General features: G+C 37.3%; 1 protein-coding gene across 1 annotated transcript in view; it reads left to right on the top strand.

Annotated features, from left to right (window-relative positions):
- Positions 1-23,067, top strand: part of UNC13A (unc-13 homolog A) — a 53,584-nt gene that overhangs the window by 12,778 nt on the left and 17,739 nt on the right. The window contains exons 7-35 of the mRNA XM_053461781.1: positions 2,099-2,153; positions 2,676-2,711; positions 3,801-4,011; positions 9,631-10,095; positions 10,659-10,743; positions 11,949-12,001; positions 12,225-12,303; positions 13,297-13,302; positions 13,889-13,960; positions 14,063-14,282; positions 14,511-14,738; positions 14,887-15,028; positions 15,234-15,403; positions 15,678-15,793; positions 15,950-16,113; positions 16,365-16,515; positions 16,743-16,811; positions 17,245-17,334; positions 17,428-17,562; positions 17,652-17,785; positions 18,142-18,227; positions 19,080-19,206; positions 19,675-19,771; positions 19,889-20,032; positions 20,489-20,578; positions 21,324-21,401; positions 21,767-21,855; positions 22,001-22,153; positions 22,406-22,529. Of these exons, the coding sequence (XP_053317756.1) occupies positions 2,099-2,153; positions 2,676-2,711; positions 3,801-4,011; positions 9,631-10,095; positions 10,659-10,743; positions 11,949-12,001; positions 12,225-12,303; positions 13,297-13,302; positions 13,889-13,960; positions 14,063-14,282; positions 14,511-14,738; positions 14,887-15,028; positions 15,234-15,403; positions 15,678-15,793; positions 15,950-16,113; positions 16,365-16,515; positions 16,743-16,811; positions 17,245-17,334; positions 17,428-17,562; positions 17,652-17,785; positions 18,142-18,227; positions 19,080-19,206; positions 19,675-19,771; positions 19,889-20,032; positions 20,489-20,578; positions 21,324-21,401; positions 21,767-21,855; positions 22,001-22,153; positions 22,406-22,529 (3,669 nt within the window). The remainder of the gene's footprint in view (positions 1-2,098; positions 2,154-2,675; positions 2,712-3,800; positions 4,012-9,630; positions 10,096-10,658; positions 10,744-11,948; positions 12,002-12,224; positions 12,304-13,296; positions 13,303-13,888; positions 13,961-14,062; positions 14,283-14,510; positions 14,739-14,886; positions 15,029-15,233; positions 15,404-15,677; positions 15,794-15,949; positions 16,114-16,364; positions 16,516-16,742; positions 16,812-17,244; positions 17,335-17,427; positions 17,563-17,651; positions 17,786-18,141; positions 18,228-19,079; positions 19,207-19,674; positions 19,772-19,888; positions 20,033-20,488; positions 20,579-21,323; positions 21,402-21,766; positions 21,856-22,000; positions 22,154-22,405; positions 22,530-23,067) is intronic.

The following is a 23,067-nucleotide window of genomic DNA, read 5'->3' as shown; positions in this document are numbered from 1 at the left end:
GAGTGGCAACAGTAATTTGATCTCTTGGCAACGGACAGTAGAAAGTTAATAAAGAGTGTTTTTTAACATGGTTGCTTGACTTCCATCTGATCATCTGATCATCTTTAGTATACATACTATTCCACAGTACAGAATTCATATTCAAAAATAGATTTCTTTTTAACAGATGGTAAAACCCTGAAAATATAGTCCTCCCATATTGGGAATATAGTATGGTCGGATCATGCTCCAGTCTTTTTTTCGGTTAGGAATAATCAGAATTATAAATCTAGAACAAAATGGTGGTTAAGGAATCTTTATTAAGCTCAGAGAAAAATAAAATAGAATTAATAAGTAAGGCGGAAAACATTTTGAAAGAAAATTAGGATCCCAGACCAAAAATAAAAGAATAATAGGAACTGCAGATCTCTACATAAAACTCGCACAGTTGGAGAAAATAAATTATAGAAATCCATCAGTTACTGTAGCGGAACAATTAAAAGAACTACAAATGTACATTAAAGATAAACTGAGAGAAAAAAATAATAAAGCTTTAATGACACTTAAGCAAAAATGGTATTATGATAATAATATGGTAGGAATGAATTTAACAAATAGACTCAAACAAAAAAAATAGTAAAACAAGAATAAAGAAAATAGTGATAAATAATAAAGTCTATCTGTCACCCTATGATATCAGTGAAGCTTTTAAGGACTATTATAGTTCACTTTATAATCTCCCAGAACCGATCAAGACCAGACCTGAAATGAGAACTTTTTAGCAGGACTAAACCTCTCAAAAATATCGCACTGACCCGGCTAAATGAGCCTGTCAGTTTATTGGAAGTTAGAGATACCATACGTAATTTAAAAATATCTCCTATACAGAAACCAGGGAAAGACCCCAGCAGTATCAACAACTATAGACCAGTTTCACTGATCAATCTAGATGTAAAGATCTTTTCTATAATACTGAAAGATTGAAGAAAGTGATGCCCGATCTTATCCATTAGGACCAAGCAGGGTTTATTACAGGTAGAAAATGTGAAGACAATACTTTTAAGATTCAAAATCTTATTTATGAGGTATGTCACAGATCTGCTCTGACAGTATTTCTATCTTTAGACGGAGAGAAGGCCTTTGACCGGGTCAATTGGACGTTTTTAGAGGAATCATTGAAAGGCTTTGGCCTAGAATGTTCCTTTTTTAATAACACAATGGCTCTATATAATTCACCTCAGTCTAAAGTATCTGGCAGACATTTAGATTCCAAATACTTTGATATTAAAAACGGGACTCGACAAGGGTGTCCACTAGCACCATTATTGTATACATTAACTATTGAACCATTTGCCGCAATGGTTCGTTTATCAAATAAGATAGAAGGAATAAGAATAGATCTGCAGAACTATAAGATGACAGTCTATGCGGACGATGTCTTTTTGCAACTCACATCCCCACAAACCTCAATTCCTGCCTTATTGCAAGTCAAGGTTCATATTTAAACTGTAAGATCAATTTATCTAAAACACAAATAATTAGTGCTAATTTGGAAATAGATCTACCCTATAAACTTAAAATCCAAAGAGACTTTAATGTCCTACTCGCAATTAAGATATGTATGTTGGAAACAACAAGGAATACCGGACTGGAACAACATTATAAAACAAATACATTATCAACACAAAATGGAGAAACATTTCTTTATTTTGTTAAACAATTTAACGCTGTATGAAACAAATATGGGCTACATGGTCAAATGTATTAATAGATGTAACTAGAAGTGAAGAACAGCTGCAAGGTATTTCCTATATGCTCTCCTCATCTCTCTCTCCCCGACTTAAGTCAGAATTTTTTCGCCCGCTGATATCTTTACTAGTGGCTAGACGTACAGACAGGGCGACCATAGAAATTCTCTCCACCACTTTATGTGATCAGAATGCATGTGATGAATGTATGATTGTAGACAGATACACAAAGATAAGAAGTAGTATTGTCAAAATGTACTAATAATGTGAAGTTGATGTAATTGACATAAATCTGTATCTGTAACAAAATGTTAATAAAAAAAAAATATATATATTTCATATGATATTCCAATCATGTTTTCTTGTTTCAGTATGTGTTTCAGGAAGAGCCAGATGATCCTATTCCCAGCCATCGTTCCCAGTGTTGTAAGTACAAGTACAGCTTTATTTTCATACAATATCATTTGAATTTACTAAGAAATACAACCGTACAGTTTTTTTTCTTTTAACAACTAGACTCTCTAAACTTTGACTTTGAGATGATATGGGGTTAGAGACTAGCATATTCTTCCACTTAGGGCCCCTAAAAACTTTGAGCTGCACTGAAGATATAGCACTTGATTCATATCATGTAATTATCTCAGTTTCTTATTTTACTGCAGGATGTGAAGTTAGAAATATTAAAAACAGTGGATAGAGGATGTTAAGATGAAAAACAAGTATAGATAAATTGTATGGTAAGGGGAAAAATTAGAAGAGTGAATATTTTCTGAAAAGAATCGTATAATATTGTTGCTTGTAGGTGACAAAGAAGAAAGAAGACTTTGGAAACTAGAAGTGATATGTAGAGAAAAATGGGGCAAATAGCAAGAGCAAGGCATATGTTAAACTGTTGCTTGAATCACGAGCGAATGTAATCATTCTCTTTTACATTTTGGGCTCTTTTAGGTATCCCTGATTACTTTGGCTGGGGAGAACAGCGTAGTAAGTATTTTTCTTTTATATTCCTGGGAGGAAGTAGGTTAGGAATCCAGAACATGCTTACAAGGTTACTCATGATTAAATCAAGCTGTTAGGGAGTTGGTATGGCCTGGCATAAGTAAACTTGGGCATAACAGGCATATCTGAGGAGGACTCGGAGGTTGCGGAAGTCTCTTGTTTCGAAATACTACTGTTCTTACTATGGAGACCTAGCGTTCAGCTGTTCATTCTAGCATTGTTTTAGCTGATTTAGCATTGTTCAGTTTGCATGATTGTCTTAGAAACAATACCAGTGCACCTCCATCTTGCTTTATCAAGATGGCACAGTGGACTCTAGTCTATATAATTGCACTAGTGTATAGTTTTTATATTTATGGTGGTCACATGCATCTATTTCATTTTATGGCGTTTTTAATTCTATACAAGTAACCTAATTATAAAAATCATACCGTTCCTGCACGTGCGCTGTAGAACATCCAGTTAAGTGTGACAGCCAGATGCAGTGTTCAGCTAGTATACATGTGGTTAGCGGCTGCTACTCCCATTGATTTCAGTGGGGGCGCTATAAAACACAGACTCTACATGAGTAGACGTAGCCAGGAGGAGGATGAAAAAAATGAGACAGGCGTTTCAATCTCAAGTGCCTTAAGAATGTGTGTACCAATTAATGTGCAGTAAAAATTGTTGTACTCCAAGCAGAAGCTACTCCAATTTGCATTTTACATGAAATTAGGGCTGGAATGTTCCTTTACAAATAAATCGTCCTCTCTTTTTCCAAATGTGTATGTTACCATCTCTCCAACTTCCATCCAGCTTCTCTACAAGTATTTGTATGAGAGGATAGTATATATTGATAACTTCCTTTTAAAGTTTATTTTTCTTGTATCTCATCAGTGGCAAGTTCCATTGGTATTTGACTTATTTCTTGAGTTTTATTGGCAGATTTGTCAGTCTTTCGCTAACCAAACAACTACTTTAACACTTCACTAAATTTACAATATTACTACAGTTGTCAGCCCCTGTGGGGTGACAAAGCATTAGTTCGACTTTCCGTATTTCCCTGCTAGTGTCTCTGTGTCCTGTCTCTCCCAGATAATGAGGATCCTGACAGTGCCATGGATGATCGTGATAGTGATTATCGCAGTGAGACCAGCAACAGTAACCCACTCCCCTACTACTCCACAGCTCAGCCTAACGCCTCTGTGCATCAGTACCCTATCCGTCAGCAACAGAGTTCTCATGGATCCTGCACAGATTCTGTGAACAGCTGTGAGATGGACTGCTCAGACCATCGGCCAATCAGGTAGAGCTGGCAAACAAAAGTAATACTGAATCTACAGTATATCTGATATTTCTATAATATACTAATAATAGTTTGTCCTCCTTGCTGATTAATGATAAATATTTGTGAGCATAATACATTATGCAGGGCAGGAAGGAGGGGTTGTGTATGACTCCCCCTCTGACCTGTCTCCTTTTTCCCTGGATGGCAGGCGATACAATAGTGCAGACTCTGCCACTAACGGGCGCAGTGATGTGGAGTCTGTCTCCGGTTCCAGCCGCCTGACCAGCCGGCAGCACTCTCTGGAGAGCCGGCAATCACTAGACCTTTCCGATAGGTGGGTCAGTCACGGGGTGTCGCAGTGTGAGTGCTGCAAAGTGCCGTGCTTGTCCCATGCACATGCCAGAACAGGCTGATACCCTTCGGGAGGAAAACATGGTTCTCATAGAACTAACTCCATATCATAAGAAAGGAGACTATGTAATGAACTTTCTTGTCCTATACCCAGGCAAGTGAATATATACACAAGTAGAAACTAAGAGCAAATAGTTATGATGTTGTAAACAAGAGAAGACAATTTTGAGCCAAATTAATCTATAGCAAGTGTGCATTCTGCCCATCTCCCAATCACTACCCAAGATGATATATTGTATTCCATGGAGTGCAGAGATGCAGGAGCACAAGGCTCTAGCCATAGTGGCAGTTTCTGTGAACCTCAGAATCGTAGATATTACGTATTTTAAATCATTATATTATATTTTTAACTACTTTATTATATGATTTTGCTCTATTTTATTATTCTAACGAGATGCAGGAGATTAAATATATTCCCATGAATATTTACTACTATAGTTATTTTATGCTGTCATGGGCTAAGTAAGTTGCAGGGTAGCCTAGTGGCCTAAATCACATATCCCAAATACCTCCCATGCGTATGCAGTATGCAGTATCCAACCCTTTTCAATACATGCTTATTAACTGTCCATGTGCAAAAAAGCACATGTGGCTATATATGAACAAATCTTCAAAAATGAACACCATCTCCTTTCTGATTCACAAAGGTATTTTCAAGGTTCATATGCACCTTCATCAAGGTAACGTAATCCACAGAGCCATGTATTGTAATTATTTAAAAAACTATATATAATAAAACATCATATTTAGAAGCACACAGTTGCTATTCAAAGGGGAATCTCTTTAATGACATGTACAAGAATGCAATACAACAGTCCTTAGTTTATAATACGGTAATTACATACAAAAATATTGTTCAATTTCACACATCGACAATTTGATACACAGTGCGTTATATTAGTATAGTAATACTTAACAATATTGTATATAACAGTCTACAATACAGTTATTCTGATCAATACAACTAAAGTGAACCTATGTATCGGCCTGTCCTGGGGTATGCCTCTGTAAATCTGTCTGCATGCGCGCTTTAGGGTGGGAAAACTTGTGTCATTTGGGGGTCAGTGTGTGATCCACATGGTCTTTACTTCAACAATATCAAAACAAAAGTTTCGCTTTTTGAGCCCTGGATGGTACTTAAAAAGATGCAGCATAATTTACAGAAACTCAGGAAACAGATTTACTGATAAGACACAGGAGGTTTCTGCGTGGCTTTGGTATGAGGTCTTCTCAAACGTTGTTTATTGTAGTATTATAGGGTAAAGTTGGAACTTCTATATAGACTTGCATACTTTTTCATACTAGTTTACAGGATTTTAAGTGTTACTGTCATAGTTTTAAGATACCAGAATTAATTTGCTTAACTACCTGTAACTTGTGGTAATTGTTTTGCAAGTGTTTAGCTTTTAAGAAACTGTTTTACTTCATAAAAACTGATATCTGTTGTTAAGGTCTCTCACAATGTGTGCTGGCGATTGGTGCTGAGCGCTAAGGTATAATGTCGTATCTCAGCACTGAAGCCGCACACACCGCAAGGGACCATAGTTTATGACCACTAAGTTTAGAAGAAGGAAAAGGAGTGAAAGAAAGGTGAGAGATAGTGAGAACTGGGAGGGATAAAGAAAAAGGTAGGGGAGAGATAATGGGGAGGAGAGAGAAAGAGAAGAGATAAAGAGAAAGAAGATATACAGAGAAAGAGGAGAGATATGGAGAAGGTGGAGATAAAGAGAAAGAGTAGAGATAGGGAGGAGGGATAGATAATGTGAAAGAAGGGAGATGCAGAGAAAGGGAAGAAATAATGAGAAAAAGATGAATAATGAATAAAGGGAGACATAAAGAGAAAGAAGAGATGAAATAAAGAGGAGAGAAATAGGAAAAACAATAAGAGATTAATAAGGGGAGAGATAAAGGAAAACGATAAAAAGATATATGAGAAAGGGCAAAGATAATGAGAGATGCGGAGAAAGGGGAGAAGTAAAGAGGAAGGATGATAGAGAAAGACGAGAGATGCAGAGAACAGGAGAGATGAGACAAGGAGGAGAGATGAGAAGTAAGGAGAGAGATAGGGAGAAAAGCGTGAGAGAAAAATAACAATGAGGAGAGATAAGGAAAATATTGGGGGAAAAGGAAGAAGAGAAATAAAGAGAAAAAGGAGAGATGGAGAGATAATGAGAAAGGAGAGAGAAGGAGAAATGGAGAGAGAATATGAGAAGGAGGCGAGGTAATGGGATATGGAAGAAATTATGAAAAAGAGGAAAATTTATTAAAAAGGAGAGATAGTGTGTGTTTGTGTTTTGAACATGTTTGTATGTTAGGACAAGGATATCTAAGGGCAAGTAAATGGGTGGGTGCAAGGGCAAGTGTAAGCCAGGATGTTTGTGTCCTTTGCTGAGTCCAGCAACTGTGAAAATGTCTACCATGAACCATGCCCGAATCCCAAGCTGCTTTTATGTGTTGAGCATTTGGTTGTGTTAGAGTGAGTGTCTGGTTGTGTGTGTTAGTGTAAGTGTCTGTGTCTGAGTTAGTGTGGTTGTGTTTGGATATGTGTGTTAATTTGACTGAGCATTTAAGTGTGAGTGTCTGGGTGTGTGTTACTGTGTGTTAGTATTAAATCTCTAGTTGTTTTAGTGTCTGGATGTGTTAGTGTTGAGTGTCAGTAGATGTCTGGAAGTATGTGTGTGTGTGTGTATCCCTGATGAAGAGATAAATAAGTTGAATGGATGAGTAAATTTCTATCCTGGTCATATTAATTTAAAACAACCAGGGATTTGTTTTTAAGGGCATCTATGCTTGGTGTTGTCATGTGTGAAATGTATCCTGAACCCAAATGAATAATGTTTATGAAATGCTGTTTGTATCTTTAGAATTATATTCTTGTAAAGGTAAGTCTAATGCATAAATTCCTTCTTAACATAAATGTTTATATATAGCCACAATCCATGACTATGATGCACCTATACACTGTAGATTTTCATCGTTATCAAATACTAAACTGGGAGTGCTTGCGACATGGAAAAAATTATTTTACAGTAGCAAAGACAAACTCAACAAAAGTCCAATTTGTCTACTCGCATATTCAAAAACATAAAAAAATCACAACTTGCCGACACGCAGTTCAGTGCATGCAAGTTGAAAAAAGCAGACAGCTCTGCTGGACTCCCTGGACTGGCCATCTGGCGAATGCCATGTGGGGCAGTGACCAATAGTGCTGTATCCTTACCCTTACTGCCACTCCGGTGGCAGATTAGGTCCTGCAGTGTGCAGCTCCTGGAGACCCACAGCTGCACCGTGCAATAGTATAAAAATGTAACATGTGGCCACACACATCCAGCACATGGTTGCACGTATGTTTATGTTCAGGCATTAAAGTGCCTGAGCCACTTAGTCGTCCCAAACCCTGCCTGCAAGTTGCAAATGCTAGTTGGAACTTATTCTACAGACACTGTTAAAGTCTGTGGTACCTATTGCAGTAAATACATTAGAGGAAGCATTCCAGCTTCTAAATGTATATGTTTTGCGAAATTCAGGTGAGGACATGTAAGTTATCCTTAAACTTACATGTCCTTGCCTAAAACTCACACAATTTGAAGCATGTGACCTCAGGTAATCGGTTGAATTTATGTTATCTTAAAATATAAAACAATATTATGAGTGAATAATATATCAAATGAAGGGAATATCTCAATAAATTGTATGGATTCAGTTGCCATTATTTAAATGTTCCATGCAGAAATCCCTTTACAGGCATCCTGGTATCACATGTTCAGTGACACATCGTGGGCAACTAGGAACACTAGGTGTGCTCCAAAAGCATCTTCCATGGCAGCTTCAATTATAGGTGTCTCAAGCAGGCTCCCTACATGCTGATAAACGCCAGAGTCAGTTTAACAGACATATTATATAACTGAAAGTCAAGGAATACATTTAATTTCTTTTAAGGCTGTACTTTAATAAGAAGAACAGAGCAGCAGTTTAACCTAATGGTTCCAACCACAATCCTCAGGGAACACCAACAGTCCACACCAACAGTCCAGTTGGAATAGAATGTGGAATGTGTCAGTTACTTAATCGTGAAATAGATAATAATTATGATGGGCACAGTTAGGTCCATAAGTATTTAGACAGCAACACAAGTTTCATAATTTTGGCTCTGTATGTCACCACAGTGGATTTGAAATAATGCCAGGGTCATCTCAGCCCTTCATCCGTCTGAGGTTGACAAAAGAGAACCATCAATTGGGTAATAATAACATCTACTATTCAGCTGCCGCTTACATTAATTCCAAGACCATGAGCTATTTATACAACGCCTTTTCTCTCCACTGGGAAAGAGGCACTAAATACGAGTTATATTAAAGTAGTGTAGAAAATGTATATTAGAAATCTTCCATATGCAGGACACTGGGTTTTCCCTTTAATAATGCATACTGACATTTTATGCTGAAATTTTCAACTCTTCTAAAAACAACTTGTTTATTGAATTAATACCATCGGGAGCTGCTGACTGAGGATGTTCATTTGTTAAGGTCATGGGATAGCAGTGAGCATTCTGTTCAGTGAAGCAAAGATAGTTTGCCAAATGCAGTAGAAAGACAAACTTAACATTCTGTTCATGAGAAAAGAGAAATACCGTAGTTCCTTTAAGGCTTAGACACCATCTCGTCATATTACCAAGTCAATCTGTTGGTTGCCTCCAAAAATGAAACTACACACCTTGTGTATGCTAGAATAATACTGACAGTAGTAATTGGAAAGTCATCTGTACTCTTTGCGTAATACAGTACTTTTAAAGCCTTTACTGTTATGAAGATTAGCAGACAGGCTTTGAGACGCTGTGGACAAGACTGGCTTAGTGAATAGATTGTTTATAAGGTTTTTGGCATAAAACATTACACAGATGATGTGTTCAATGGGGGGTTAATGTCATTATACATGTAACACAACTACCATCCAGGCTCCTAGAACTATGTCGAAAAAAATATGTAAAACTAATGTTGAAAGCAAGCCAGTTGGATATCTTGAACAATCTTTGTAATGTTTTTCAAGAACTACAAATTGTAAGCTAGAGCACTTTATTGACTGCAATCGGGGTATTTTGGCTACTGTACAGGTGTTTATTGTGTGTGCTTGTGTATGTAAATGACACAGTGGCATCAGGTGTTGTTATATATGTGTGTTTTACCATTTCTGCTTTCACCCTTCTGCTCTTGCTCCCTGGCCCTGTAGCCCCATGGGAAGTAGCCGATATGCCTCATCAGATGATATCAGCCAGTGCTCCTCTCAGCTTAGTGATGATTTCGACCCAGAGAACTACAGCATTCAAGGCTCGGAAATTGAGGAGGACAGAGACAGAGACTCCTATCACTCCTGTCACAGCTCAGTCAGCTACCAGAAGGACTCTCCAAATTGGGATGAAGAAGAGGGACCAGACGATTTTGATGAGGATGAAGGTGGATACCCTGAAAGCAGAGGGCGTATTTATGACAGTGATGTATACGACGATGATGAAATACCGGAGGAGGATGAAGTAGGAAAGCTAGGTTATGGAGAAGAGGAGGCAGGATACCTTTCAGAGGGCAAGGTAAAGAGTCCCCTGGAAGTACCAGTGGAGAAGGAAATCCCAGAAGTTCCAACAGAGGAAGTTGAAGTTGAACCTGTGTCTGTGGTGGAGGAGCCTGCATCAATTGAAAGGTGAGGGGAAAAAAGATAAAATGTGGGGAAAGGGACCAGTGAGCATGTATAATGAAAACTTACAGTAGTGAAAAATCAGGACATGAACATATTATGCAAAAAATGACAAAATCACCATTAGGAATACATAGTTTGCCTTATTAAAGGGAACTACTAAGTACAAATTTTCTAAGTGATAAGGTAAAGCTATCTAGAGGTTCATACAAATAGAAGTAGATATTTCAAATGGAAATCAATCAAATATTGTGATTGAATAAAAGTAGAAAATCACCGAATAGCATTTATATCGCAACCTACAATCTGCATTGAATAAGGGGTGTATTTTTCACACCAGGCAAAAATAAATAAAATGAGTTGTTTCCCCCAATGATGAAATCTAATAATGGCTGTAATGATTTCGTATGAATTGAATTTTGTTTTCTTTGAGTTTCTTTTGAATGAACAAGGATAACCAGGCATAATAATAGTCTTTTCTTAGAATGCAGTTTGGTTACTTTTTATTGTTTATGTGTTAACAGTACCATTGGTTGCATTATCTTACATGTAGCATGTTATGGATTCAGTTACAGGGAAGAGATATCCAGCGCAGCAAGAGCTAAATCCAATTGGCTGAGGGCATTCAACAAAGTACGGCTACAGTTGCAAGAGGTACACCCTAAGGTCAAATATAATTTTTAGAAAGGAGAAAAAAGGCTATAGTGACTTGTTTTGCCTCCTTATCTGCTCTCCAGTGTGTGGAACCGTCATCTCTTTTTTTAACATCACATTTAATGGCTTGACAGACAAGATTCTGTTTCTATATAAACCTGAATACCAGATGTTGGAGACAATAAAGAACATTCTGTATATCCTTCCTTAAGTACAAATGGATCTATTGATTGGCTTGCTTGTGGTCTAGCTGGCTTAGCCAAAAATCGTGGCCTGTCTGTCTATGGTAGCGTTTTAGGAAGTGCTTGGTTTCTACATCATGAGTGGTCGCAACCATTCCCTTACAGAACCCCTTTATATTTTTGGTTCCTCTTCACTTGTTTTTCATTTTTTGTTGCTTTCCCTTTCCATTGTTGCATTTTGTTTTCATATTTCATTTAATTTGTGTTTTATTTTTTTTATAGTTTTGTGTTATTTTGTGATTTTTTCCATTCAGAACGGCTTCCCTTTTCCACCCTTTTCCTGCACGCACTTTCTTCCCAAAGAGCATTCTGTCACTTGTCAGAAACCAGGGATATCTGGAGCAGGTAGGTGAGGAGTATATGACCTCACTACGAACAATTATATGAGGTGTTTGTTAATTTTATATGATAACAATGGTGCTTATAACATACAAAAAGTTGTTTGGTGCGTAGAAAGTTTAACTAATGCACCCTTTATAGTTTGGATAGCCAGCTAGACTCATTGTGTTTTTTTAGTAGCACAGTAAGTTAATTTTAAAAATTGACAAAACATATGAGCTCATATACAGTATGTGTCATATACATGGTAAAGAGTATGCAGAAATACATATAATTAAAACTAGGGTGACAGCCTGCTGAAAATCAATTACTATAATATTCCCGTTGCTTTAAAATAAAGGTTTGCATTATTAAGGGTCAATCAACTATTTCATTTTTAAAGCACCATTTAAAATAACATTCTTTATATCCAAATTACATGGTTTGTTTTATTTATTTTTTGTGTGTTTGGTTGGGCCTGCATAAAAAAAGGTGTAAAGTCGCATTGTACATGCATCCAGTCTGAAAAAGAAGCCTCTGAGGTCCTGAAAGCTTACAAAACTTTACGGTTACACCTATTTTATGCTGGCCCAATAAAAAAAGACTACATGTATTAAAATATATGTTTTTTTTTCTCTCTCTCAGGCAAGAGGAGAGGGCAGTGGAGAAATGTCCAAGTCTCTATGGTTTAAGGACGGGTAAGATTGTTTGACAGTGTTTGATGTTTAACATGTGTATGGTGTATCTTTGCTCTGGTTCTCTGTATACACATTTTTTTTATCCTTTTACCAGAGCTATGTAAAATAATTGTCAATCCACTCGCGCCTGTATAAAGATTTGTATATAGGTTGTGTTCTCATTGGGGAGGTCCTACTCATCCATCATTAAACATAACAAATACACATTCTAATTCTTTCCCAGGCCTGCCGGTGGTCTCATAATTATAGATAGTATGCCAGATATACGAAAGAGAAAGCCTATACCTCTGGTCAGCGATTTGGTGAGTTTCCGTCATGATTATATTACACATTTTGACATAGATCAGTTGAACGCAAACATTAATGTATAAAAAAATTCCTGATAATTAGATATTATATTTAGCACCATCATCTTGGGCATAACAATATCCTTTTGACTGGACTCCAGGCAATATCACTTTATACTGTTAAAGGCATCACGATACACTTTCATCTCCTCACATTTGACCAGGGGAGGGCTGACAACGTTCAGACTGGGAGGAAAATCCAAGCAAGTAGCCCAGCAGAAATGATATCTGGCAGAGAACATATACTGTGTGTGCTAAACTCCTGTCCAAAATGCACTTACAGAAAGAGAATATATAAAACATCTATAAAAAGATGACGTAATCAAGTAACTACCATCTAAAGCCTTTCTTACTCTAGACATCCTGGTGGCTACCCTAGAATCACCATAAAATACTTAAGCTTCAGGTAGTCACCCAAAATCTTTAACTCAATGGACCACCTGTCACCTTGACAGCCCTCCCCTGCACTTAACCCTGCGTAAACCCGTAGAGAGGGTGTTTTGGTCTTGTCGACATTAACAGGAGATCTCCCTTAATGGACCCCCCAATGGTGTCCACCATGATGAAATAAGAGGTGCACCGCTCCCTAATGATGCTCACACCCCTTAATGATACTGATCATCAGGGTTTTCATATGGTGCTCAGCATCATAAAACAGTGCAAGCATTGTGAAGCAGCAGTCTATGCAGGAAGAAGAAGATACACATAGATGAGCACTCTTCTGCTGTAGGTTGGAATTCAGAATAGGACAAGAATATGGAAGATTTGGGGTACTAAAGATAGAATGAGGCACTGGTGGAGTAAGGTATGGGCAAAATAAAGTGGAATAAAAGAGAAAAAAACGGAGAGGGGGTGAAAAGAACGACAGAAAGTACTGATGTGACCCACATTAAATTCTTTCACTAACTGCATTTTTTGTTTTATTTTGTGCTTTCATGTTCTCCACAGGCCATGGTAAGTACAATGATTCAGAAGTTTTAGGTGGTGATCTTAACTAGTTTAAATGAAAAGCCTTGACATGAAATTGATTAATCAATTGTCAATATCTATGTTTATATTTTTATTTCACCTTCTATAGCTGATATAATATTGTCTTCTACAACTTCTGTAGCTTACATTAAGTTGTGCAAAAAAACATTATTATTGGAGCTTGATGAAATAAATGGGAGCTACTAAAAAGCTAAATCACATATGGCTAATAAAGAATAAATAATGATTTTTCTATTGTGTGGAAATCGAGGTACTTTTGTTGTTGAGAGATGTTGAATAAAAGTTGGCACAAAAAATACACAATTTGTATGGCATATTTGTCTTTACAATTGTGGCTGTCGTTTAAAAGTTTTATTGGACAATACGGTTGTTTTCGGGTGTAATTTACTCTATAAGCTACAGTGCTCTTATGATGTTTATTTAATATTTATGTTATACTATAGCATTAATGCTCAGTGTTTTTCCTTAAAACATAGAATAGATTTGTGTTGACTGTAACTATAGTTTGCCACTTTCCTGTCCTAATGGCAGCACTCATTTTGCTCCTTAGTCCCTGGTCCAGTCACGAAAGGCTGGCATAACCTCCGCACTTGCAACAAGCACCTTAAACAACGAAGAGCTAGTGAGTATCATTACCAACACTGATCAAGAGGTACTCATAAATGGAAGGTTGAAAAGGTGGAACATTCACTACTCACGTTTTTTGTTGTTTTTGTTTTTACAGAAAAACCATGTTTACAAAAAGACCCTGCAAGCTTTAATATACCCAATATCCAGCACCACCCCCCACAACTTTGAAGTGTGGACTGCCACAACCCCTACATACTGCTATGAATGTGAGGGTCTCCTGTGGGGCATTGCCAGGCAAGGCATGCGCTGTACTGAGTGTGGGGTCAAGTGCCATGAGAAATGCCAGGACCTACTGAATGCTGACTGTCTCCAGAGTAAGATCTCATGTCAATTCCAGAAAAACTGCTTCCTCAATCACACCTGGTTTTATAAAAGGCTAAACATTATAAGCCAGTCATTCTGTGTAACATGTTGACCAGCTAAACTAAGACCTTTCTGTGCTATATACTGCTTTTGCCACTGCCCACCCTTTAATAATTTAACTAGAGTAGGGATGCACTAAAATGTCTTGCTGGACACCTCATCTTTTGTGATCCGTACAGGAGCAGCGGAAAAGAGCTCAAAACATGGGGCAGAAGATCGAACTCAGAATATTATTATGGTCCTGAAGGACCGCATGAAGATCAGAGAAAGGAACAAGCCCGAGATCTTTGAACTGATCCAGGAAGTGTTTGGAGTGCTTAAGGCCACTCATGCTCAGCAGATAAAAGCTGTGAAACAGAGTGTGTTGGACGGTACCTCTAAATGGTCAGCAAAGATTAGCATCACAGGTAAATAGAATGGGTAATAGAAGGGGGTACAAAAATGGAAAATGCAACTATGTAGACAAAGTAGATGTAGAAGGTATAGTGGAAGAACAGTAGACATTAGTTAGAAATAGTTTTTGCACCTGTTATATAACATTGCTTTGTGTTGCAGTGGTGTGTGCTCAAGGTTTGCAAGCCAAGGATAAGACAGGTTCCAGTGATCCTTATGTTACAGTCCAGGTGGGGAAAACCAAGAAAAGAACCAAAACAATCTATGGCAACCTCAACCCCGTGTGGGAGGAGAATTTTCACTTGTAAGTTTCTTGGCACACTGGAAGTCATGTGGAGGGTTGAGATATGGAGCACATCTCCTACATGTAATTTTGTATGGTAACCAATAATGCAGTGTCTATGGTGTAACATAGACTGTTTCTTATATTGGAGTACGGAGAATATAAAGTTTAACATAAACAGAGGACAGTTAAATGTTATTACATTTGTTTCTCATTCATCAAACAGCGAGTGCCACAATTCTTCAGATCGGATCAAGGTGCGCGTGTGGGATGAGGATGATGATATAAAATCAAGAGTAAAGCAGAGGTTCAAACGAGAGTCTGATGATTTCCTAGGGCAGACGATCATTGAAGTCCGTACCCTAAGTGGAGAGATGGACGTGTGGTACAACTTAGGTGAGCCACAGACAAAAGTAAATATCATTTGTGATACCTGAGTCAGAAACAAAGAGAACAACATGAAAAGAAACTACTCTACAGCATAGAAGCTACAGACAATGATGTTGGCAACATTCATTTTATTAATTAATTAATTGCTAATGGAGCTCTGCTGCATTCATTCAGTACTACAATGGATAATAGGAACATGGTCAGCTAAAAAGCTAGATTCAATATCCAAATTAATTTTAAACTCTGTGCACCCTTTCCTAAAAAAATCTTCAATTTCCAGATAAACGCACAGACAAATCTGCTGTATCTGGGGCCATCCGACTGCACATAAGTGTGGAGATAAAGGGAGAGGAGAAGGTAGCTCCATATCATGTACAGTACACATGTCTACATGAGGTGGGTATAAAATGAGTATGAGTTTTTTTCCACTCCTTTTATTTTTACCATTCATCTACATGCCCAAGCAGTTTCAACATTCAGTGCAACAGTTCACTTGCCTACAAGTCAAATTGTGTAATGAAACCTATACAGTCTTCTTTGTCTTTCCATTAGAACTTGTTTCATTTCCTAACGGACGTGCAGAACAATGGAGTCGTGAAGATCCCAGACGCTAAGGGCGATGATGCCTGGAAAGTCTATTTTGATGAGACTGCGCAGGAGATCGTTGATGAGTTTGCAATGAGATATGGAGTGGAGTCCATATACCAGGCCATGACGTACGGTTAGGGGGATTGTTGGGCATGTACACAACGGAGTTGGAAATTGGGGGAATGGAAGACAAGTACAAAATTTGCAATGATTAGTTGTGTGCATTGAGTATATTGAGACTGAATGATCAGAGACTATCTCTTCTGGTAGATTAAGGCCAGTGAAGGTGAATACTGGATGAATTTTACTTTCTATCAACCTCACTTTTTCTCCAGTAACTATCTGTATCTCTTTCCTTTTTATTTTCTTGTCCTTTCAGTCATTTTGCCTGCCTCTCATCCAAGTACATGTGTCCTGGTGTACCAGCAGTAATGAGCACACTCCTTGCCAATATTAATGCATATTATGCCCACACCACAGCATCCACCAATGTGTCTGCCTCAGATCGCTTCTCTGCTTCCAACTTTGGGGTTAGTTCTGTTATACAGTGAGACTGTGACTATATGCTTCTAATTATTACAGAGTACTGTGTAATAATGATGACATTATAAAAATGCTATTCTACATCAAACAATATTATATAGATATTATCATGTGATGAACATGCTATTATTCATAATTGTCCTATTTACTTATAACTTTCAAATCATAAGAAACAATGCTGATTGAAAACCTTATATTTCATTGTATTTAACAGAAAGAAAGATTTGTGAAGCTGCTTGACCAACTGCACAACTCTTTGCGTATTGACCTATCCATGTACCGGGTAAGAAGCAACACTTGAAAGACATTACCTTGGTTTTATTTTCATTGCCTCACTATTTTGAAAGAGGCTTCATGGCTATAATATAGCTTTATAGCCAGACTATAATTTGCCTTCCTTTGCAGAGATGCATAGGGACACCTTTATGAATCATCTCCAAAATATTCATGACTTCTATTAGTTTTTGCTATTTGCTCATGTTCATCAATAAACCAACATATACATCGTTGGGTGTTTCAAGTCAAGTTTCAATACAAAAAACAGACTTGTGAATATATTCTAATATGACAGAAAGGCTACTTGCCCCATGCCTCATTGTAGCCTCTACCAATCAAACACCCACAACCCGACCACTGCTACTTTCTGTAACGGTGGAGTAATGTAGTACCTCAGGTCTTGTGCAGTGTGACTCAGGATCTTATGACTTGTCTTACAGAATAATTTTCCTGCAAGCAGCCCAGAGAGACTCCAGGACCTCAAGTCTACTGTTGATCTTCTTACTAGTATTACATTTTTCAGGATGAAGGTGAGTAGGAAAATGGGTATTGAGTTTGGATTACTAAATGTGTTACATTAAGGAGCTGCTTGTTTTATGCTGCTTTGTTTCCGCTTTGATCAGGTACAAGAGTTGCAAAGTCCTCCACGGGCCAGTCAGGTGGTAAAGGATTGTGTGAAGGCCTGTCTGAACTCTACCTATGAATACATCTTCAATAACTGCCACGAATTATATAGCAGAGAGTATCAAAGTGATCCCGTAAGTAAAGCAATCTGCAGCATATGACACCATTTAAGGTATTTTAATGTCCATTGAGAGACACAAATGTATTGTTCTATCTGTTACAGGCAAAGAAGGGAGAATTGCCACCTGAGGAACAAGGTCCAAGTATCAAAAACCTGGATTTTTGGTCCAAACTCATCACATTGATTGTGTCCATTATAGAAGAGGATAAGAACTCATACACACCCTGTCTAAATCAGTAAGTGGGAAGCTAAATTGTTTTGAACGAGGGTCAGAGAAGAATATGTAAGTGAAGGGTGGGAGAGTACTGTAGACCAATAATGTTTGAAAGAATAATGGTAATATTGTCATCGTGAAAAGTTTGTCATCTCTTTATCTGTCTTTATTTTGGTCTTATTCGACCCACCGTCCTGAATGGGATGGCTGGTATCTTTGAACTCAAAAGGCTAGTTTGTCAAATGCCTCAGCAGTATAGAATCCCAAAGACAATGTGGCAGACAGCTATTCTCACCCGTGTCCCACATATTCACTAACTGCATGAAAAGCCAATAAAAGGCTCATAGAAACCGTCTGACCATCACTAAATCTGATTAGGTTCCCCCAGGAGCTGAATGTTGGTAAAATCAGTGCTGAAGTGATGTGGAGTCTGTTTGCTCAAGACATGAAATATGCTATGGAAGGTGAGTTTGCTGTAATTATTCACCCCACCCCCACCCCTTGTAATGTATAACACTGTTTCTTATGACCAGCAAAACCAATGGATTTCCTCTTTAGCTTGGATGACTTTAGCTCAGCCTTTCTGGCAGGAGAAATATACCAGGGCTTATTTTTTTTAATTCATAGTGCATGGTTTTAAACAAACCTCTCTTACAAGTTCCAACTTCAGTAAGTGAATGTATCCAATGGTTTCCTTTTCATGCTTCAATTTGGAGGGTTGTAATCAAGACACACAAATACACAATGCATCATCCTTGACAAATGAAGCAAATTAGGCACATATGAGATAAATAAAATATTGCAGCAGAGATCTCCATTGCGCCCCTACATGGTCTCCTCGGAATGCTAGCTAGCCACTGGGGAAAGGCAGACAGGTGGCCATGCCTTGTAGACCCACTCACCTTCCCAACACAGGTGTCTCGAATGTGGACACTGGAAATATTGGGGAGTATGTGTAGTCACGCTCTTCTAGTTTCCTAATGTATTATTTCTTTGCTTGTGAGCACAGTCACCACCATATCCCAGAAACACACAGTAAGTGGCCTAAAAAAGAGTCATTGACGCTTAAAATTTTTCATGTGTCTTTTACCCTGCTCTTTTCATGAGATATAGCTTCTTACGTTAAAAAGTTGTCACATCTTATCTGAAACGTCAGAGTCATCTAAATTTCGTAAGCAAAGGTCTAAAGCTACAGTTGGAACAAGTCCTATAGCATAGGAGCTGCAGTACATGGCTAAAATTGGCCTCTAGCACTAAGCAGAAGTTTAAAGAGCTGTCAGGTTTTCCACCTGTCTCTCTTTCTTCCTTTTCTCTAGAACACGACAAGCATCGCTTGTGTAAAAGCGCTGACTACATGAATTTGCACTTCAAGGTTAAGTGGCTATATAATGAATATGTGACTGACCTGCCATCTTTTAAGAATAAGGTTCCGGAATACCCTGCGTAAGTTATCTCTTCCCGTTAAAAGAAATGAATGAAGACGTACCCTTTTGTATAAAACACTCCATACAATAGTGTTGACAATTTCCTTCACTAATAAGTTCTGTTTATTGTTTTTTGTGGTATAAAAAAACTTTTATTAACATGATTAGTATGTCTTCTACAACAAATATATTTCAAGATATATAACTGTGTTATTGTTCTAATTTCCTATTCTAGAATTGTTCCAGGAGTGTTTTATACAAGCTTTGGTACCATGCTCCAGCATCCACTTGCTTGCCTTTGATGTAGAAAGCTCCAGTATGAGATTACATAAAATCATAGAATTTGACGGCAGATAAGAACCTTTCGGCCCACCTAGTCTGCCCATTTTCCACGATGTAAAGACTCAGACATTAAGCAGTCTTTGGTTTTGTCTTAGATTAACCCTTATGGCATCTGCATGGTAAGATTCTTTCTTACTTGTTACAGCTTTTTTGAGCCATTTGTTATCCAGTGGTTGGATGAGAATGAAGAAGTGTCCAGAGATTTTCTGCATGGAGCCTTGGAAAGGGATAAGAAGGATGGGGTGAGATCTCACTTTTCATAAAAGGCTGGGGTGAAACATAATATTTTTTTTTTACTGAAAATTGAGTTTGCACAGGGTATTCCAACCTTTTGCCATGTTTTCCTTTCCCCCCTGCAGTTCCAGCAGACCTCAGAACATGCTCTGTTCTCCTGCTCTGTAGTAGATGTCTTCTCGCAACTCAATCAGAGTTTTGAAATCATTAAAAAGTTGGAATGCCCAGACCCACAGATTGTGGGACACTATATGAAGAGATTTGCAAAGGTATGATGATTTTTTTACATACTGACTAGTGTTTTGTATATGTAATATTTTAGTGTAATCTAATATATTTTACATTTTTATAACACATTTTGTGATTTGTATTAACAAAGCTAATTCCTCTATATTTCTCTTATATTTGATCATCTATTCTCTATTTCTACAAGATCACAATGTACCTTTCTTTGATTTTTTTATTTCCTTTTTCGTTTGTTATGTTCTCAGTTCCCCTTCCCTTTCTATACCTCTCTTCCCGCACTTGTCTACAATGTAATTTTTTTCTCTAGCGCTTTCTATTTGGAAGTGCCAAATTCTTTTATAAATAGCTTTGCAGATGGATGCAGCTAATTAGCATGGAGATCAAAGCTGCAGTAAAAAAAAAAGTATTTTTATATTTTAACTCTCTCTCTCTCTGTCTTGTTCTTTCCCTGTCCCTCTTTCTCTTACTCTTTTTTTCAGACAATCAGTAACATTCTTCTTCAGTATGCAGAAATAATCTCCAAAGACTTTGCTCTGTATTGCTCCAAAGAGAAGAAAGAAGAGAAAGTGGTGATGTGTTTAATTTTAAATGCCATACTCTTAAATGCCATAGTATATGTTCAAAACAACAGTTTATAATGGAAAACATGAACAATATACTATCATATTCCATTATATTGCATCATCATGCATTGCAGAATTTTCCTTCAAACAAAGTGAACTTGGTGGCTATAGATTTATGGTCCCTACAAAAAGATTTATAAAGCACCATCCACTTCTGGAGTAGACATTCTGTAGCTTTTTTTTTTTTTTTTTTAACTACAGCTTGCATGATTTTCAGTAAATACTTAAGTGTACACATTTTGGGTGGAGTGTAGTAGTTCGGCAACATCTACAGAGCTTTGCTGACTTTCATATGATCTAAATGCACTTGCTGAGTGTAGTTACAAAAAAAAAATTATATATATATATATATATATATATATATATATATATATATAAATGAAAACCATAATATTTAAATTGTTGAACATGATACCTTACCAAGTCGTATTCATTTGGTATGTGATTAATTATTAAATGACATATGTTCAATTAGTGTAAATATGCTGCATACTATTCCCTTTTCCCTACTCATAATTTCATATTGTGCTATATCAGTGGTGCTCCCAACTTTTACTTCTTTTATTCTCTATTATTCATTTTTAAACCTTAAGTTAGATGTGTTGCTACTTGCTAGTTATAAAACAGGCCTACTTTAAATAAACGGTGATATTTTTTTCTGCAGAATGTTAATTTCATTGTCTTTATACAGCCCTGTATCCTGATGAATAATATCCAACAGCTACGGGTTCAGCTGGAGAAGATGTTTGAAGCAATGGGTGGAAAAGAGGTCAGTCCTTCCTTTTTAATGGCCGTCTTCATCCTTTCCATTTTTCACCATTATTTCCATATCTTACTCTCCTGTGGTCTCGATCCGTTATTAACCTTGTTAAAGTTTTATTAAAATTTATTAAAATTTCCTTCATGTTTAAGGACACATTGACTTTAACCAAGAAGAACTCAAGCTAGAGTTTGCACATATTAGCAGGGAATGAATGTTTTCTCAGTGGTGAACTAGTACAAGAGTGTGTCTATGGTCGCTCACTTTCCAGATCTGGGTGTAACTTTTGATTGCTGCATCACAACCACATTGTTTTTCATCCTCATTTTAGTCATCTCATTTTCTTTATCATATTTTCGGTTTGCGTTCTGCAGCTTGACCCTGAAACCAGTGCCATTCTTAAAGACCTGCAGGTGAAACTTAACAAGGTCCTCGATAAACTGAGCAGTGTGTTTGCAACCAGGTGAGTTAACATAGGGTCAGAGAAAACCAACATATATTTAACTGACTATATATATGTATATATATAAGTATGTAGAGTAAAATTAATATTTTTGACTGAGTCCACAGAATCATTAACTCTTGGGTTATGAATTATGTTTTTCCAGTTTCCAGCCACATATTGAGGAATGTGTGAAGCAGATGGGGGAAATTCTGAGTCAGGTGAAAGGCACGGGCAACGTTCCAGCCAGTAACTGTAGCAGTGTGGCCCAGGATGCAGATAACGTGTTACAGCCCATACTGGATCCATTGGACAGCATGTGAGAAGCTTGCATATGAAAAACCAAATGAAGTCAAAATAGGTTATGGGGGAAGATTAAGGGTATAGCTATATGGAGAATTACATGTGGGGATGGTATAGTGCTTTTCAGACAGGAAGAAAATTGAAGAGACAAGGGAGATAATATCGAAAATGATAAGACCATATTATAAGACCATAATTATAATGGTAAGACTTCATAATTATCTTTCATCCACTTTTTTCATTTTTCATATCTCTCTTCTACCCTTAGCTTGACTCTGTTTGCTAAGATTTGTGAAAAAACAGTACTAAAACGTGTTTTGAAGGAGCTCTGGAAACTAGTGATGAACACCATGGAAAAGATTATTGTCCTTCCACCATTGACAGATCAGACGGTAAGTCCTCTTCATATATATTTGATAACTCTATCTTTGTAGTTCCGTCTCAACAGCAGAAGACAAATGCAAAGGCTCCCATGGAAAGAAATTAAATATTTATGTAAATACAAAGTGTTTGTGAGGTCCAGTGATATACTATGCTATTTTCTTATAGGATTTCGTAAGGGCCCTTTTTATACTTCATTCCTAGTTTGGGAATTCTGCATCTCCATCATTATTTAGCCTTTACATTACTCTTAATTATGATACGTTTCCATGTGATAGACTTCTCTGAAAGCTGTGTGTGAGTTGAATTAGGAATTTAGTAGGTAATACATTATACATGCTCTTCTTATTATTATTTTATATGTTCAAGTAAAATCTAGGACCTAATTACCTCTTTTTGTGTGTGGGATGTTGACAATGGAGGATTTACTACTAGTGGTGGAGTATAGTATATATTTTTTTAACTTGGATGGTTTTGGACATCCAATATCCATGTCAATGAACATTGCAGGATCTGATTGTAGGATATGACATATTCCTAAGATTGTTT

This window comes from Spea bombifrons, chromosome 1 (assembly GCF_027358695.1).
Source record: "Spea bombifrons isolate aSpeBom1 chromosome 1, aSpeBom1.2.pri, whole genome shotgun sequence".
In the NCBI taxonomy this organism is placed as follows: Eukaryota; Metazoa; Chordata; class Amphibia; order Anura; family Pelobatidae; genus Spea; species Spea bombifrons.
The sequence above is the reverse complement of the archived record's forward strand: the minus strand, read 5'-3'. Positions and strand labels throughout refer to the sequence as shown.